The 19462-nt window shown below is 39.1% G+C and overlaps 1 protein-coding gene across 1 annotated transcript in view; it reads left to right on the forward strand.

Annotated features, from left to right (window-relative positions):
* The window catches only part of ngfrb (nerve growth factor receptor b), a 69283-nt gene that overhangs the window by 16192 nt on the left and 33629 nt on the right, over positions 1 to 19462 (forward strand). Inside the window, exon 2 of the mRNA XM_010864812.3 lies at positions 8962 to 9103. Coding sequence (XP_010863114.1) covers positions 8962 to 9103 — 142 coding nt within the window. The remainder of the gene's footprint in view (positions 1 to 8961; positions 9104 to 19462) is intronic.

Here is a 19462-nt window from a genome sequence, read left to right on the forward strand (position 1 = left end):
CGTTTACCAGGAAGTTTTAGAGCACTTCATGCTTCCTGCTGCTGACCAACTTTATGGGGATGCAGATTTCATTTTCCAACAGGACTTGGCACCTGCACACAGTGCCAAAGCTACCAGTACCTGGTTTAAGGACCATGGTATCCCTGTTCTTAATTGGCCAGCAAACTCGCCTGACCTTAACTCTATAGAAAATATGTGGGGTATTGTGAAGAGGAACATGCAATATGCCAGACCCAACAATGCAGATGAGCCTGAAGGCCACTATCAGAGCAACCTGGGCTCTCATAACACCTGAGCAGTGGCACAGACTGATCGACTCCATGCCACGCCGCATTACTGCTGTAATTCAGGCAAAAGGAGCCCCAACTATGTATTGAGTGCTGTACATGCTCATGCTTTTCATGTTCATACTTTTCAGTTGGCCAAAATTTCTACAAATATTTTTTTTGTATTGGTCTTAAGTAATTTTCAGAATTTTCAGAGATACTGAATTTGGGATTTTCATTAGTAGGTAGTTATAATCATCACAATTAAAAGAAATAAACATTTGAAATATATCAGTCTGTGTGTAATGAATGAATATAATATACAAGTTTCACTTTTTGAATGGAATTACTGACATACATCAACTTTTTGATAATATTCTAATTATATGACCAGCACCTGTACAGTGGGTAGAACAAGTATTTGATACACTGCCGATTTTTCAGGTTTTCCTACTTACAAACATGTAGAAGTCTGTATTTTTTATCATAGGTACACTTCAACTGTGAGAGACGGAATCTAAAACAAAAATCCAGAAAATCACATTCTATGATTTTTAAATAATTAATTTCAATTTTATTGCATGACATAAGTACTTGATCACCTACCAACCAGTAAGAATTCTGGCTCCGGTTGCATCCTTTGGGTAAAAGAGGAGAGGGACCATCTGGCTTGTTAACAACTTAAAAAGCCAGCATCCGTGATGTGAGGGGGTGCATTAGTGCACATGGCATGGGTGACATGCACATCTGTGATGGCACCATTACAGGCACCATTAATGCTAAACAGTAGATACAGGTTTTGGAGCAACTGCAATAACTGATATCTGAAAAGAAAATAATCTATTGCTAACCAATATTGCAACACATCCCCGGTTGTCAGAAATGTCTGCTATGATATATGTATGATATAGGTCTGTCTGATGCATTTTCCTCCTCCCTTCTTTTTTGTTGCAGCTCAGAGTTCTCTTTCTCATGGGTTTTCATAATTTTAAACAAATTGGTGGTTTTGCCACAGTAGCCAACAACCTTTCAACATACATTGCAGTTTGCGTTGTTCTCATTTACAGCAGTAAAGTAGTTCCACACGGTGCTCCTCTTTCATTCAGCCATGGCATTCATGCATACAATGAATGTAGGCCTTCAGGTCGGATTTGCCGTTGGCGCTGGTAGTCAGATTGCGTTGTTTGAGTACACAGTCACAAGCAACACCAGTGGAGCTGGAGAAGTTCTTCGCTTTGATGAAATGGGTACAACCTAGAAGAGAGAAACTGAAACTAATATCGTTCCTATTGACGCTAAAATCTATCTTCAGAAACAAGACGTATAATCTGTAGTATCGATATTTTGGGATCAATCAATCAATCAAATGCATTTATAAAGCCCTTTTTACATCAGCAGTTGTCACAAAATTGCTTTTACAAAACACCCGGCTTTAAATCCCAATGAGAAAACAACAATAGTGTTACATTTCATTGGCTAGGAAAAACTCCCTAAGAATGCAGAAATGTAGAAAGAAACCTAGAGAGGAACCCGGCTCAGAGGGGTGACCAGTCCTCTTCTGGCTGTGCCGGGTGAACATATTAAGAGAACAAATTGTAATAATTAATAAATGCATGCGGGCTGAGTCCATTTATAGTGAAAGAGAACTTACCCTACTCCCCCAGCACAGTAATATAGCAGCGTGAGACCTTGGGGCTGAGACAGGGGGGTCAATTCGCCCACCTCTACTCTACATGTATACTAAATACAGCTCCAGAAAAAATTAAGAGACCACTGCACTTTTTCCTTTCCTTTCCCAAAAAGTCGAAAAGGAAGGTTTTGAGTGAGGAACAGAAGGGTTTATTAAGAGACCACTGCAAATTGAATGCTTCTGTTCTTCACTCAAAATGTTCCTTTTCAACTTTTTTGGAAAGGAAAAAAAAAAGGTGCAGTGGTCTCTTAATTGTTTCCAGAGCTGTATATGATCCAGAATGTTATAATCTTGCATTAGCAGCAACCATTTATTATACATTTATTATAGTTAAGATATGTCTGGTATGTCTACTACCTAATGCAATGCTATCGTCAATACTGTTGGTTAAGTTAGCTAGCTAGCAAATTTGCAGATGAAGTAGCTTGTAGCTAGCTGCTATCATTGTCATGTAATGCTTGTCCTGATAGCTAGCTTGCAAAGGTGCATTGGACAATGGGGAGGTAGTTTGCTATGGATAAATTGAATTGATAATTTTATCTGTGGAGAAAGTTAATGTTTATCTATTGTAATTCGTAATTGATATCTCTGGACATCTCTAAGACATCAACAAAATGTGATGTGTGTTCATACAACTCTGGAAAAGACACCACTGCACCTTTTTCCAGCACAAGCCATCAGCATCAGTGCAAAGTGAAAAATGTGCCAGCATGATGAGACCACGGAGAGACGACAGCAGGTAGCAAATGGCAGAAAGACAAGAAGACACAAAAACAGACACAAAAAAACATGAAAACAGAGTAAACACATTCATACACACCAACCTTGCCACACCAATCCATAGTCTCCTTCCAGTGTGGAGACAGCAGATCCACAGATTATACAACTTTGGTGCATATTAGCAGAGATCCTCCAGCTCAAATGTGAGGAGGCTCCCTTACACAGACAAACACATTTAATTTAAAGGCATTCAAAAACAACATAATAACCAGCCGATAAACCAAAACAGATTCAGCTTGGAAACTGCAATATAACAGGGGAAACTATGCCAAATAGTTCTTCAGAAACAGCCCAGTCAGGCAGCTTCACAAGTAAAACAGAAGGACAGAAACAACAGTACAAAAACTGTCAACAAATAAATCATCCAATTCAGCACACCCTAGCAGGTTGAAGTAATTAGATAAATAAGCTATCAATTGAGAGCCACATGAGGCCGCCTACATCAGCTCTGGTCGCATAGACTACCAAAAAAAGTCTAGCAGTGGGATTAATGCGGCAATATCATAGCTAATTAGTCAAATCACAAACAGGCTAAACATCCAGCATGATGAGCACCTGAGTCCCACAGGAGTCATAAACAGATAGAATGAGTGAGAAAGCCTACTTGGCAAAATAACAAAAAAGTGTTGATCTTGCCGTGACTGCATTCAATGCTAGTGTGACTCTGTGAGAGAAATAATTCAGAAGTGGCGCTCATACCACGCCTACGCCTCCTTTTGAGAGTCAAACAAATGTCCTTCACTGGCAGGGTCAACTTGAAGACGTGTTGGATACTTCAGGGGGAATCAGAACTTTTTCTTGGACAGTTTGTGCTTCACTTCAAGACATGACGCCCATTTCTCAGCAACTGCAGATGTGAAATCTGGGAAGATGAACACCTTACTACCACGGAAGAGTAACTGATCTCTGTTGGTCCTGCAAAGGATTTTTTCCTTATTCTGGTAATTAGGAAAACGGGCTATGAAAGCTCTGGGTCTGGGATCACTGGTCCAGGGGGCGATAATGTTGAAAATGTAATAGACAATCCATAATCCTGAGGATAAGGACTCCACAGTGGTCTTCAAGTCATTCCACTGTTCTTCACATCAAGCCCTTCCACAATGACAATTTTAGTTTTAGTTTCCAGTGGCAGTGTCCACATTTACACAGTATATGGCAGATATGTCATTAAGTCACAAAACCTTGAGTCTGAGTTGAATCACGAGTGCCTGTGGTTAAATCTGACCTGAGTCTGGGTCTGGTCACCAATGGTCAACTCATGTGTCATGTCACAAGTCCAAGGCCAAAGTCTAAGACCTGGTGCTTGATTCCTGGTCCTAGGGTTCACGTCTGAAACAGTAGTTGTACGAAGACAGTTGTGTAATGCTCAAAAACTAAACTGGAATATCACTTAACTAATTAGGACAATTGGTAACAGGTCAGTAACATAATTGGGTATTATTATGGGTTTGTCAGCAGTGAGGATGGAGAGGGGTTCACTACTCTGTGAAAGACAAATAGTGCAACAATTTAAGAATAATGTTTTTCAACGTAAAATTGCAAAGATCTCATGATCTATAGTACATAATATCATTAAAAGATTCTGAGAATCCGGAGAAATCTCTGTATGCAAGGGACAAAGCCAAAAAACTATATTGGATGGTTGTGACCTTCGGGCCCTCAGGCAGCACTACATTATAAATAGACACGATTCTGTAGTGGACATCACTGCATGGGCTCAGGAACACTTCCGAAAACCATTGTCTGTGAACACAGTACGTCGCAGCATCCACAAATGCAAGTTAATACTCTACCATGCAAAGTAGAAACCATACATAAACAAGATCCACAACCGCCGGCACCTTCTCTTGGCCTGAGCTCATTTCAGATGGACTGAGGTGAAGTAGAAAACTGTCCTGTGGTCTGATGAATCAACATTTAAGATTATTTTTGGGAATTATGGACCATCCGGCTTATCAGTGCACAGTTCAAATGCCAGCATCCATTATGATATGCTAAATGTAGTTAGGGGTGTGAGAGAGTGTTTCAAAAGGTTTCCCGAGGACAGCGAGGGAATGAGTGCAAGGGAATGTAACCTTAGTGATGAATAAATATAAATATATAATCTGACTCCATATTTTTAGCAGAGGTGTAAAAAGTAAAAAGTATAAGTACTCAACTGAGTTTAGCTGTGTTCAGCATTTTAGGGAAGCATCTAATTAAGATCTAAGTAACCAGGTAAAAGGAGTTCAAAACTAACCAGCGATCAATTCAATAAAAGGAAGAGTGTAAGTGATCAATTAAGATCACTGGTAAGATATGTACTCTGTTTACCTGATCATTAACTTTTCCTTAGGAACTTCCCAAAACTGATGAACACAGACAAATACTCTTTGTACTTTTTACAACTCTGATTGCTAGTAAATAAATGTTATGGTAAATGACCATATGCTTTGTAAAGGTTAGCTACTCCTAACATTAAAATAACATGTGTTTCTGGGTCCACCCAGACTGGACAGAGACCCAGAACTCAGGGATGTCCACAATGGCATGTGACCCTGGGACCACCCAGACCTTTCAGAGACCCAGAACTCAGGGAGGTCAAGTCTGGTCACTTCGACTTACTTATGTGTGTGCCTATATCAGTTATCATAAGCGCCCATATGGTGTAGGTCATTTAACACAAACCTTACAGTAAAATGGTATGTGCTCCAGGGACTACATAGAATGTTACAAAACCCATGACTCAGGGATGACTAGTCAATGTCATGTGTTCCTGGGCTTAACCTAGGGGTTCCCAAACGTTTTTGTCCGACAACCCCATTTCGATATCTAACTCCAACCATGTGAAGTAAAATTATATAATCGTAATTTTTTTATTTGCAGCTATGAGAGTCAATTGTAAAACATTCTCGCCGACCCCATTTTCATATCAGGTGACCCCACATGGGGTAGCGACCCCTAATTTGGAAAACTCTGGCCTAACCAGACTGCTTCGAAATCCAGGACTCAGGGATGCCAAGTCTGGTCGCATAGACTTACTAATGTATGTGTGATTATCAGTAGCCCTAAGAGTTTGAGTGTGAAGATGAATGAGGAATGTTGTAGTAATCTATATTCCAAAGTAATACAATTCATTCCAATCAAGTAATAAAGTTACAATACAAAACACAGTTAAATACCAACATGATTCAACATCCTCCCAACAAGTCTAAAAGTTTACTAAGTAAACCAAAAGTATCTAGGACACTATAGCATGAAGGTGTGTTAGGAGGTTCCATTAACAATAGACTCCTAAATATGACGACAACACAACATGTTGGGAGGTCTTTTCAAACAATGACAAACTCCTAAATATGACGACAACACAACATGTTGGGAGGTCTTTTTAACAATGACAAACTCCTAAATATGACTACAACACAACATATTGGGAGGTCTTTTTAACAATGACAAACTCCTAAATATGACTACAACACAACATGTTGGGAGGTCTTTTTAACAATGACAATCTCCTAAATATGACTACAACACAACATGTTGGGAGGTCTTTTTAACAATGACAATCTCCCAAATATGACTACAACACAACATGTTGGGAGGTCTTTTTAACAATGACAAACTCCTAAATATGACTACAACACAACATATTGGGAGGTCTTTTTAACAATGACAAACTCCTAAATATGACTACAACACAACATGTTGGGAGGCCTTTTTAACAACGACAAACTCCTAAATATGACTACAACACAACATGTTGGGAGGTCTTTTTAACAATTAAATACTCCTAAATATGACTACAACACAACACGTTGGGAGGTCTTTTTAACAATTAAATACTCCTAAATATGACTACAACACAACGTGTTGGGAGGTCTCTTTAACGGTGACAAACTCAAATACCTTTTTGGAGACATGGCTATTTATTCTAAAATCAGATATATCTAAAACACTCCCCCAAATAGTAATTAGCATTACTTTACATTGGTAAACACACTGAACACAATGAACAATGACAAAGTCTTACTTAATCAATGCAACATTATCGAATGGACAGGGCGTTGCCGTCAGTTGTTGTCAGACATGCAACAAAGACAAACATTTCTACAATGATCTATAACCTATACAGTACAGTAAAGCATATCAGATTATACTGCCCTTTGTGGGGAACTGGAGAAATCCAAACACTGTAGACAAATGTCCACATTATCATGCATTTAGTTACATTCCAGTAACTAAATGCATGATTTACTCAGAGCTACACACCACTCCAGGTGAGCTCAGCAAGGTGGAACTGATTGGTCCCCTCAGTTCCCAAATGCTTACAGAGTATTGTTAAAAGAGGTGATGCAACACAGTGGATGCAACATGCCCCTGTCACAACTTTTTTGAACCGTGTTGAATGTATTTTTCCCAAAACAATAAAATATCAGTCTCAACATTTGATATGTTGTCTTTGAACGCATTTTGAAAACTTTAAGTTGATAAATGTTTTGACAAATTGAACAAAACTATAAGGAACATTAAATTTGCCCACTAGACACTCTATTTTGCAAATAAAATCTTTTTTTCATTAGAATAAATACACCAACAAACCCAGTAACTGACTGAAAACAAGCTGGTTCCTAAACATATTATTATTATTGTTCATGTCCACAAGTAGAATAGCCTGCTGAGAACTGCCTGAACAATATGCTTTATACCTTTATAAGGTGTCCCACCAATCTACTGTTAACAGAGTTGAAAAGTAACATATCACTTGAACGGCATGGGCTGGAAAGGAGACGTTTTTGCTGACTAAAAGAGTGAATGACCTAACACAGAGTGTGAGAAGTGGGAAGGTCTAATGAAATAAAATCAAGGACTCACAAATTTCCCAGAGGCTGACTATCTTCAGCTTCCTCTTTTCTCTCATCTATTCATCCAGTTTTGCCAATGTCCTAGGTAGGCTGCGGTCATACTATTAAACTCAACTCAGTGTTACTTGTTTACATTTTGTAGATCAGTTCTGTTCTTTAACACACAAGCTTTGTCCCAAAGCAACTCCAGCATTGTCCAGTCTTTGTTCTTGAGTAGCTTTTCTGCTGGAAGATTAATATTTTCACCAGTCCGAGGTCCCATGTTCTTTGGATCTTCAAGGACTTTTATATATTGCTCGGTTCATCCTTCTCTCAATCTTGACAAGTCTCTCAATCCCTAGCACTCAGAAACATTCCCATGGCATGATACTCCTACTAACATGCTTCACTATAGGGATAGTATTAGCCAAGTGATAAGCGGTATCTTGTTTGAAGCAGACGCAGCACTTAGCATTCAGGCCTAATATTTCGATTTTGATCTCTTTAGATTTTCCTCATGCTTTTAAAGTCTCGCAGGCGGCTTGTCATATGTTTTTCACTCTAGAGTGGCCATAAAGGCCTGACTAATGGAATGCTGCAGAGATGTTGGTCCTTCTCGTGGGTTTTTTCATCTCTGCTGAGAAACCATTAAGCTCAGTTACAGTGGCTATTGGGTTCTTGGTCACCACCCTTTTCTGTGGTTCTGATCTAGGAGTCTAGGTGATTCCAAACTTCTTACATTTTACAATGATTCAGCTCATGTTACTCCTAGGAACTTTTAATGTCTTAGCAATTTTCTTCTAATCTTGCCCAGATCTACAGTGGGTACAGAAAGTAACCACCACCAAATCTGAGTACTTTCTGAGAGCACATTTTATTATAATAGCAGTGTTGACAAATGAATTGAGAATCTTAATATCTTTCATCTTACATTCAGTTCAGGGCTAAAGACTAACATTCACTTAACAAAGATTGAGAGAGAATGAATGACAGATTTGCCTCCCTTCATTTTGTGATCGGCATCAGTGTCAAAACACATTTGTATCTCATTTCAAAGACTCACTTTAGAGACATAAAAGTAATATGATGCTGAATTCTCAGTGTTAGGAGGATTAAATGTTTGAAAGGTATGAAGATTCAGACATACATGCTAATTGCCACATGCACACATGCCTGCTTTGAACACACATGCTTCCAATCCTGTTAGCATATGCAACCACCAGGAAAACACAAATATTGATCAAAGAGTTTTTTTGCCTTTGTGTGCTGTTTCTGTTGCTTTAACAGGGTCTACATTGAGTTATCACTATCAGTTCTGTGTTCCATGTGTCAGTTTTTGCTTGGGTTGTTTTTTGTAGCCAGTTGTCTGAGTCATTCTTATTTCTGTCTCTTTGTTGATTAACAGGTTGGAGCTCTGGCCAATAAGGAAGATTGTAAATCAGGAAAGTTCACCACCACTGGGGAGTGCTGCAAGCAGTGCCAGCCAGGGGAAGGAGTCCTCAAACCATGTGGAGCTACACAGACCGTCTGTACACAATGCCTTGACAGTCAGTACAAATGAACACATAATTACATCAGTATTATTTTCAGCATTATTTTGACTGATCTTCTTGTATACATTAGCTGGCAACATTGACAGTCTGTCAAATTCAAACTTATGGCCACCATAATTAACACTAGAACTGCCAAGCCTTTCAAACAAACAGTAACAGCTACAGCCCAACCCCGTCATTAGCATATGAATCAGCCCTGTTAGCGAACACATTCTTTTCCGCATAGTCTAAATAGTCTAAAAAGAAATGAGTTACAGAATTTGTTTTGTTTTAAATGGTTAGTGAATTTGAAAAAATACAAGAATGTGTTTGTATTGAAGGTCTTATCATACAAAAAAAAACGACAAAAAAAAGAATACATAGAACGATTATTTCCACAGGCTGTAGTATTTTCATTTGTTTATTAGGCCCTAAAAAATATACACAATGAAAATGACACAGCCAATCTATACGTGACATTAATTGTCTATAGGTGACATAAATAAATTACGGAATAACCTGGAGGAGTTATTAAAAAAAGATGAGGTCCAATAGGAATAGGCTATGTGAATGGCGCTTCTTTACAGGTCTCTCCCGGGGATTTCTAGTGGGGCTATTGCATAGCTCTAGTCTCCTAGATTACTGATATATAAGGTTTGTTTATATGTGACATGAATAAGTTATCGAATAACCGAGAGGTGTTATTAGAAGAATATTAGGTCCAATATGAATAGGCTGTGAATGTTGTGTCTTTGCAGGTCTCTCCAGGTTTAAATTGAGTTTATTTCAATGCCAATGCATAGCTCTAGTGGTAAAGAATCAGTGGTATTTTATTTCGTGATAATTTAGCCTAATACATTTTTTGAATATTAATCTTCAGTAAAATAAGCAGAGAAAATTCTAAGAGAAATTATAGGATTTACGTGCAATTTAGTGTTTCTTTCTCTCCTTATATAAAAACAGTAACATGTAATACCTTTGTTGAATTGGTAATTGGTGATTGGTAAACAATATCCTTGGTATTTCATTTTGTTAATAATTATTTAACATAATACGTTTGCAGATTTACTTTTTGGATTAACATTTGATGAATTAGCCTACACAATAATCTGAATCACCCATTGAAAAACGGTGATGTGTGATTAGTAGCCTATATCATTTGTATTATGTTTCAATAATTGCCTAATTACACTTTTGAATGGTCTTGGAAGTCTTGTATTTAATTTGTAAGTTCCATTCAAATTGGTCTACGGCTCTGATCATTTATCTGTGAGAATCACAGACTCATCCGTTGACCTCACGCATTCAGTGAGGGGTGATTAGTGCCTGGGTACCATTTGGGTATCAACGCTAAATGCCGTGGGCTATTGGCAGATTAAGTCAGAAAACAGGGTAAAAAAACTGATGAATTGTCTCTAAATAGTTTTCTGTTTGTCAGTTTAGAATTCTGACAACAAAACTATGTAATTAATATATGAAGATTTATGAAAAGTCATGGAAGGAGGAGGGTGTAGCATTTAAAATGTCATTTTTATTTTAAATACAAACTAAAACGCCAATTTGCATAGCCATTTGGCGGCTCTAGTGTTAACTATATATGGACATATTTTAAAGGCACCCACCAGCAGGCAATTCTCCCCTTATTTTGATGTATTTCTTGTCCTAGATTTAATTTTGGATAACATTTTCATCTCAAAGACAGGTTGAAAATTATGAAGGGCAGGAATGTCAGTTGAAAATATTCACATTTTAACGCTTTCAGATATCGTCATTGAAAAGGTACAGTGAGGGAACACATTTTTTGTGTTTTTGTAAAAGCACTTTGTGACTACTGCTGTTGTAAAAAGGGCGTTATAAATAAATTTGATTGATTGATTTGACCCCTGCTGATTTTGTACGTTTGCCACTCCTTTGTTGCCTTGGCCATGTGTTTTGGGTCATTGTCATGCTGGAAAACCCATCCACGACAAATCAGTGTTCTCACCAAAGATTTGACGGTACATGGCCCTGTCCATCGTCCCTCGATGCCGTGAAGTTGTCCTGTCCTCTTAGCATAAAAACACCCCCAAAGCATAATGTTTGACAGTGGGGGGCCTCCATGTTTGACGGTGGGGATGGTGTTCTTGGGGTCATAGGCAGCATTCCTCCTCCAAACACAGCAAGTTGAGTTGATGCCAAAGAGCTTGATTTTGATTCTGACCTCAACACTTTCACCCAGTTCTCCTCTGAATCATTCAGATGTTCACTGGCAAACTTCCGATGGGCCTGTACATGTGATTTCTTGAGCAGGGTGACCTTGCAGGATTTCAGTCCTTCACGGCGTAGTGTGTTACTAATTGTTTTCTTGGTGACTATGGTCCCAGCTGCCTTGAGATCATTTAAAGATCCTCCTGTGTGGTTCTAGGCTGATTCCTCACCGTTCTCATGATCATTGCAACTCCACGAGGTGAAATCTTGCATGGAGCCTCAGACCGAGAGAGACAGTTATTTTGTGTTTCTTCCATTTGCGAATAATCGCACCAACTGTTGTTACCTTCTCACCAAGCTGCTTGGCGATGTTCTAGTAGCCCATTCCAGCCTTGTGTAGGTCTACAATCTTGTCCCTGACATCCTTGGACAGCTCTTTGGTCTTGGCCATGGTGGAGAGTTTGGAATCTGATTGATTGCTTCTGTGGACAGGTGTCTTTTATACAGGAAACAAGCTGATATTAGGAGCACTCTCTTTAAGAGTGTGCTCCTAATCTCAGCTCGTTACCTGTATAAAAGACACCTGGGAGCCAGAAATCCGTCTGATTGAGAGGCAATCAAATACTTATTTCACTCATTAAAATGCAAATCAATTTCTAACATTTTTGACCTGCGTTTTTCTGGATTTTTGTTGTTGTTATTCTGTCTCACTTTTCAAATAAACCTACCATAAAAATTATAGACTGATAATTTCTTTGTCAGTGGGCAAACAGACAAAATCAGCAGGGGATAAAAATATAAATAAATCCCTCACTGTATATACTTTCCAGTATGCTGCAAAATGTATATAATTTCTTCTGCTATATTAAATATTTCTGTCTTTTTGTGCAGATATTAAGTTATTTAATTTAAAATGTAATCTGAATCTGGCAAACCTGCTCTACTTTCAGATGTGCATGTTACGTTGCCACAGCTACCTGATAAACAGAGTTTTGAGCTAGAAAAGTGACCTCCCTTAAGTTAACTTCATAATTCACAAATACACAAATACTTCACCAATATTTAACCACCGCACATGCTTATATTGACTTTGTTATGTTAGGTATGTTTTCTAGCAACCAAGCCGCTGAGGTAAATTTACCTAGCCAGCCATCCTGTCTGTCTAGAATGTCTGCAGTATGTGTTTTGTAGCTGACATAAGTCTTAACAGATGTATTCAGTACATTTCACTTGTAGGTTGCTAAATGGTTATAACTGCAAAAATGCAAAAAAGACACATTACAAACATGATATTAGCATTATATACAAACATTTATTGTTATTATGTAATTGCATTATTTATTAACAATCCTTTTCATAGAAATGTGTGTTTTTGCATGGACAACCGCTTTAAATTATGATAAGGCATTTGTACACACCCTGATACTCACAGTCCTTGACACCCCCCCACCCAACCCACCCCACACTCCCACTCCCACACACACAAACCCTTAAAGAAACACACATATTCAAATTTGTTCATGGTGTGAATGCATGCAGACTTGCAAACACGTATGAACAGAATTCACAGAAAATGTGTTTAATGACCCTACACTTTAATGAGTATTCATTGGGATTTACCGATTAAACAACATTTAGCCATAAATGTCTGGACAATCATTACAATGTAATGTGGCGTACAGAATGGTTATAACCACATCACAGCAACACCCCCCTGTCTTGTTGTCCATATAACATGAGAAAAGTATTGGCAAACATTTATGAATTGTTTTTAGATTGCAATAATATCAGTTATAAACTGTTTTTACATTAGAATAACACGTATTTGGCCCGAGAGGATTCAGACACTTGATCTTTTTGATGATGACCAACTATTAGTCTTGGATTAATTTCTCCCCACATTGAGAAATAAATACTATTCACAACATACTTTGGAGTGAAAATATAAGAATGAGTGCCAAAGCAAGTTTCCGCTCTGTTAAGTGATAGCAGTTTTAATGGACTCTGTAAGGAGTCATGATTTAGCAGATAAGATGCTGGCCTTATTTCAAATCTTTCTGTCCAGTGTTTGTGTTCTTTTGCTCATTTTAATCTTTTCTTTATATTGGCAAGTCTGAGATTTGTCGTTTTCTTCACAACTCTACCTAGAAGGCTTGTCTACTGTTGCCTCTCACATGGAATAACTTAATTTCTCAGAACAGGAATAGAATGAAAAGATTCAGAAGAAAGTTCTTTATTCCTGGACAGTTTGTGCCTGTAATTAAATCCACAAATGCTGATGCTGAAGGTACTCAACTAGTCAAAAGGACTCCTTCTTTAATAAGCACAACAGATTCCATCTGTGCTAACTTAATCGCAAAAGGATCAATTAGCCTTTTACATGATAAACCTGGATTACCAAACACAATGTGCCATTGGAACACAGGAGTGATGGTTGCTGATAATGGGCCTCTGCACAGCTATGCAGATATTCCATTGAAATTCAGAGCTTCTCCATCTGTGTAATTGTTTTTCATTCAGACTTTATTCATTATTTATTCACAAGTTTGGCATTGATTACAACTAAAGAATATAAAAAGGAATCAACTAATGGTCAAAGCAGGAACTGAACTCATATAAACAACCGCTAGAAATTATCAATCCATCTCTGTTGATTGTGCAGCTCTGGAAAAATTTAGGAGACCACTGCACTTTTTGTTTCCTTTCCCAAAAAGTCGAAAAGGAAGGTTTTGAATTTGGAAGAGAAGGGTTCAAATTTAGACCACTGCAAACTGAGCGCTTCTGTTCCTCACTCAAAACTTTCCTTTAGAAATTCTTTGGAAAGGAAAGAAAAAGGTGCAGTGGTCTCTTAATTGTTTCCAGAGCTGTATATGTTTTCATAAATCAATGATTCGGGATATGATTTATCTCATAAAGAACCATTGCTGTCACCTCAAGAACCATCCATTCACTTGAAAGATTCTTTACCAATCAATCAATTAGTCAAATTTATTTATAAAGCAGTTATAAATAAATACATCAGCAGTTATCACAAAGTGGTTTTACAAAACATCCAGCCTGAAACACCAAGGCGCAAGCAACAACAGTTCTAATGCACAGTGGCTAGGAAAAACTGTCCTAAAAGGGTCAAAAACCTAGAGAGGAACCAGAGTCAGTGGGTGCCCAGTCCTCTTCTGGCTCTGTCGGGTGAACATTTTAAGAGTACTAGTTGTAGTAATTAATAAATGCGAGTGGGCTGTGTCCGGAGTCTATAAAACATAATTCATGTCAGAAGCATGACCAGATGGGCAAGGACAGGGACAAACCTGGGGGGGGGGGGCAGCAGAGTGGCAGCTGGAATCGTCAGGTGTCGTCTTGATCTGCAACACAACCAGGAGAGCTTTGGACAGGGACAGCTATGAGTCTTTCGAGCCTGTACTCCAGAGGTATGATCCAAGACCTCATGTCCACAAGTTTAAACCGAGAAGGAAACAAGGAACATTTCGAGAGCCCATTCCTTAGATTAACAAGGATTTACAATAGAGAAGGAAAACTGACCCTACACCCCCGGCACAATAATATAGCAGAATGAAACCTTGGGGCTGAGACAGGGGAGTACAGTGACACTGTGGCCCTAACCGAGGGTAATTCTGGACAGGGCCCAACAGACAGGAAGTCAATCCACCCACAACGCCAAGCATCATCCAAAGGAAAATCAACCAACCAGAACCATCCTGAAAGAGAGCGGAGTATCGCCCACAGAGTTCATTTCAATTGCACAAGGACAGCAATGGAGAAACATCACTATGCCAGTGACCCTGTCCCCAAATGACTTTGGAGAGAGGGCATCCCAGTGGAGAAGAGAGCCCATCTGGCAGCATGGGTGGACCTGATGATAGTTTTACCTGGGATCCTCAGAGAAGAACCTTTGGATAACTTTTTTTTTACATCAACAATCATCTCCCATGTAGGATGATCCCATATTTAAAAGTACATTGTAAAATACAAGAACGTGTCATGGTTATAAAAGATTCCTTACTTTATGGTTGGACTGTCAATCTAAATTGCACCCATCTCACTGATATAGCAAGTAAGGTTTACTTTGAAAGGACATACTCCAATCCTACTAAAGCATTTGTTAGAATTTGTGGAATAGCAAGAAATCTACAAAGTAACATTCTGTCTTCTGATTGAAGCCCAAATGATTGTCACTTGTCATGTTATTTGAGTTGCAGTTTTATAATCTGACCATGCATAATCTCTCCCAAGACAGAATATAGCACCCCAATGGGATTGCTGCGCATCTGAGCAATATAGTATGTATGAGCAGATCTACTAATGAGAGACAGCCTCATTCATAATTTAAATTGCAGAGGAGGTACTTTATCAAAACACGGAGCGCCTGAGATGACAAAAACACACAACATTATTGTTTAATAATATCAAGCATAGTTTGACCACAAACACATTTTGAAAACACATTTTCAATATTTTCTGGTATTCCCTTTTAACAGAAATATAATTAAAACCAAGGAATTTAATCAGAAACAGAAATGTGCATTGTGAGCTACAGTGTAACTGGTATTGAGGAAGGATGTACTTTTCCCCTGAAATGTTGCATGTCAAACACGTTTCAGTTCAATTCCGAGTTGAGCTGCAGTTGAGCTGCAGTTGTGCTGCAGAGGCTCGGGTTACAGTCCAGTTCCAGAGTTCCCAGATTCCTCTCTGGCCGCTAGTGTGTGTGAATCCCACGATTGATGAGCTGTCCTGTCAAGTCAGCGATACTCCAGCCAGTATGTGTGAGCTTGTGTGTATGTATTAGTCGGTATCTCTATGTGTGTGGGAGTCAAAGATATTCTGTACCATCTACAGGGCAGAAAGTCCCCAGACAGGGTCGTGAGAGTGTTGAGAGGCTTTAATGATAGGGAACATATTAGTCTACACTGTACACTACAGTTCAGTCTGTAAATGCAACTCATGATGTGAGTTTGGCTATTTCAAGTGGTTGTGTAGTTTTTTCAGAGAAATAACATGACATATTGAGTGTCAAATGGCACCTTATTTCCAACAGTGCACTATTTGGGACCAGAACTGTCTGGGCCCTAACTAATGGAGTAGGGTTCGAAATACAGCCCAGCAATGAGAGCTTCTCCAGTTCATCGTCTGAAGTGTTTTTAGGACATATAAAGTTAACACATTTCAGTTAACACCACTCATTTCCAATAAAAACAAAATGTTTTATTTTAAACTTCTTGCTTGTTGTTTTCTTATCTGGTTCCACATGAAGTCTGAAATGTATTATGTATCATTGGCTGCTTTCAGGTCTGTGACAAAGTTAAGGGACTGTTTTCCACAGTCAGCATGTCTCTGACTCTCAGCTGGCATGTAACTTGCTACTTTGTAACAGTTGGCCTGCATGCTAATGTTGTAGCTATGGTAGGATGTTGTGGTTTAACTCCAAACAGCCACAAAGTAATGTAGTTTCATCTACTGCCAGTTTCAAATTTAAGTGTGTTGTGCCTGTACTGACTTGAAAGGCATTGAGTTCTGGATAAATTCGAAATAATCACAGGACCGCACATGCTTAGGACAAATACAAAAAATTAAACAAGAAAGAAAAACAAGGCAAACCTAATTTTGGCACAAGTAAAAGTGATTGTGGGGAACAAGGGAAGGTGATTGAAGAGCAGCTATTTATGGGCCAATGCCAGCTTTGTTGTGAGAAGTGACCAATACTCTGTTCATGCGCTAATCCCCAACCTGGTGTATGGAACGCCATTTGCATATCAAAAATGTACATTTAACGTTGCATTACGCTACATTACAAACCAATTACCGCAGATGGCTAGCAAAAGCTACACAGTATTTATAATGAAAACAATGTCTACAGTCAACTAGTTATTTTCAAGATTTGTAATGATTTGGTTTCAGGTAACTATATTCACTTGTCCTATTAAAACAGTTTAACTTAAAGATAGACAGAAGAGGAACAGAAACAAAATAACTAATGGTCTGTATACAACTCTAAGATGGTGAAAAATATGTATGCTTTTTGTTTGTCAATCAACATAATATATTTTTTGTTCCTTTTTGGCGTAATGTATACTGCTCAAAATAATTAAGGGAACACAATCATCACAGTATAACACCAAGTCAATTCAACTTCTGAGATATCAATCTGTCCTGTTAGGAAGAATAAGTGATTGTGAATCAATGTCACCTGTTTTGGTGGAAATGAAAGTAACAACAGGTTCACTGGAGAGGCAACAACAAGACAACCCCCAAAAAGGGAATGGTTTTGCAGGTGGTGGCCAGAGACAATTGCTCTCTCCTCATCCTTCTTGACTGATTCTTCTCTAGTTTTGCGTTTTGCTAGTGTCCTTGTCAGTACTGGTAGCATGAGGCGGTACATGCAGCCCATTCAGGTTGCACAGGTAGTCCAGCTCCTCCAGGACGGCACATCCATATGTGCCGTCGCAAGAAGCTTTGCTGTGTCTGCCAGTATAGTCTCAAGAGCATGGAGGAGATACCAGGAAATGAGAGGAGAACTGGTCAGGTTACAAGAGGAGAACTGGTCAGGGCCATAGCAGGGCATCAATCCAGCAGGACCGGTATCTGCTTCTTTGTGTGAGGAGGAACAGGAGGAGCACTGCCAGAGCCCTACACAATGACCTCCAGCAGGCTATTGGTGTGCATGTTTCTGACCAAACTGTCAGAAACAGACTTCATGAAGGTGGCATGATGGCCGGTCATTCTCACCCACTTGTGCTCACAGTCCAGCATAGTGCAGCTCGACTGGCATTCACCAGAGAACACCAGAATTGGCAGGTCTGCCACTGGTGCAGGTAAGAGCAGATTCACACTGAACACATGTGACAGACGTGAAAGAGTCTGGAAACGCCCTGGTGAACATTATGCTGCCAGCAATAACAACCAGCAAGATGGGTTTGGCAGTGGGTCAGTGATGGTCTGGGAGGCATATCCTTGGAGGATTGCACAGATCTAGCCAACGGTACCCTGACTGCTGTTAGGTACTGGGATGAAATCCTCAGACCCATCGTCAGTTTTTACACTGGTGCAGTGGGTCCTGGGTTCCTCTTGGTACAGAATAATGCACGGCCTCATGTGGCCAGTGTGTGTAGGCAGTTCCTGGTTGATGAAGGCGTTGATGCCTTTGACTGGCCCTCACGTTTCCCCCGACCTGAATCCAATTGAAAACCTCTGGGACTTTATGTATCGTGTATCCAATGCCACCAGATAACACCACAGACTGTCCAGGGGCTCACTGATGCTTTGATTCAGGTCTGGGAGGAGATCCCCCAGGACACCATCCACCTTCTCATCAGGAGCATACCCAGACATTGTTCAGAAGTGCATACAGGCTCATGGGGGCCATACACACTACTGAGTCACATTATGAGTTGGAACAGCCTGTGATTTTAATAGTTTACTTAGATTTTCGGTTTGAATCCAGCCCTCAATCGGTTGGTGATTTTGATTTCCATTGACCATTGTACGTCATTTTGTTCTCAACGAATTACACAATGTACATTCAAGATATTGATATTTTATTAATTTCCTTCATCAAGACCCAATTTTTTATTGTGTTCCCTTAATGTTTTTTGTGCAGTGTATTTCTTCACAAAGTTCTATCAAGTACATTTATTGAGAGATAGCAATATGTTTCATTGCCTTCACTCTAACATGCTCTTCCTAAGTGAGAGAGCAGCATTGCAAGACACACAGTCCAAGAGTTCAAGAGATTTATCATGTTAGACATATCCGTTGCATCTCTTCCAATTTCAACTTAACCACAAACTGTTTTACTTTTTGTTTTACTATATGCACCTACAGAGGGCTTGTAGGCAGTGATGTTTTAGTTTATTCTCAACTAATCCTAATTTGTTTTGTCCCTGGCCGGTTTCGATACTCGATCTCCTGTGTTGCAGACTTCGTCTCCAAACACTACGCAATTTAACAATGGTCGCTTGGTCACTCAATCTGTCCGGGAAAAATAATGTAAATAAATTTGATGCCTATCAGATTAATGATTAAATCATATAAATGTCTGACACTTGCTCATTTATTAAATGTTGCAATTCAAACCATATTTGTTTATATTCATCTAACGTTAGACTTGTATCAGACAGACATGATACTATATACTATAAATATGTATCTGCTAGTCAAGCAATGAAAATAATTATT

This window comes from Esox lucius, chromosome 5 (assembly GCF_011004845.1).
Source record: "Esox lucius isolate fEsoLuc1 chromosome 5, fEsoLuc1.pri, whole genome shotgun sequence".
NCBI lineage: Eukaryota > Metazoa > Chordata > Actinopteri > Esociformes > Esocidae > Esox > Esox lucius.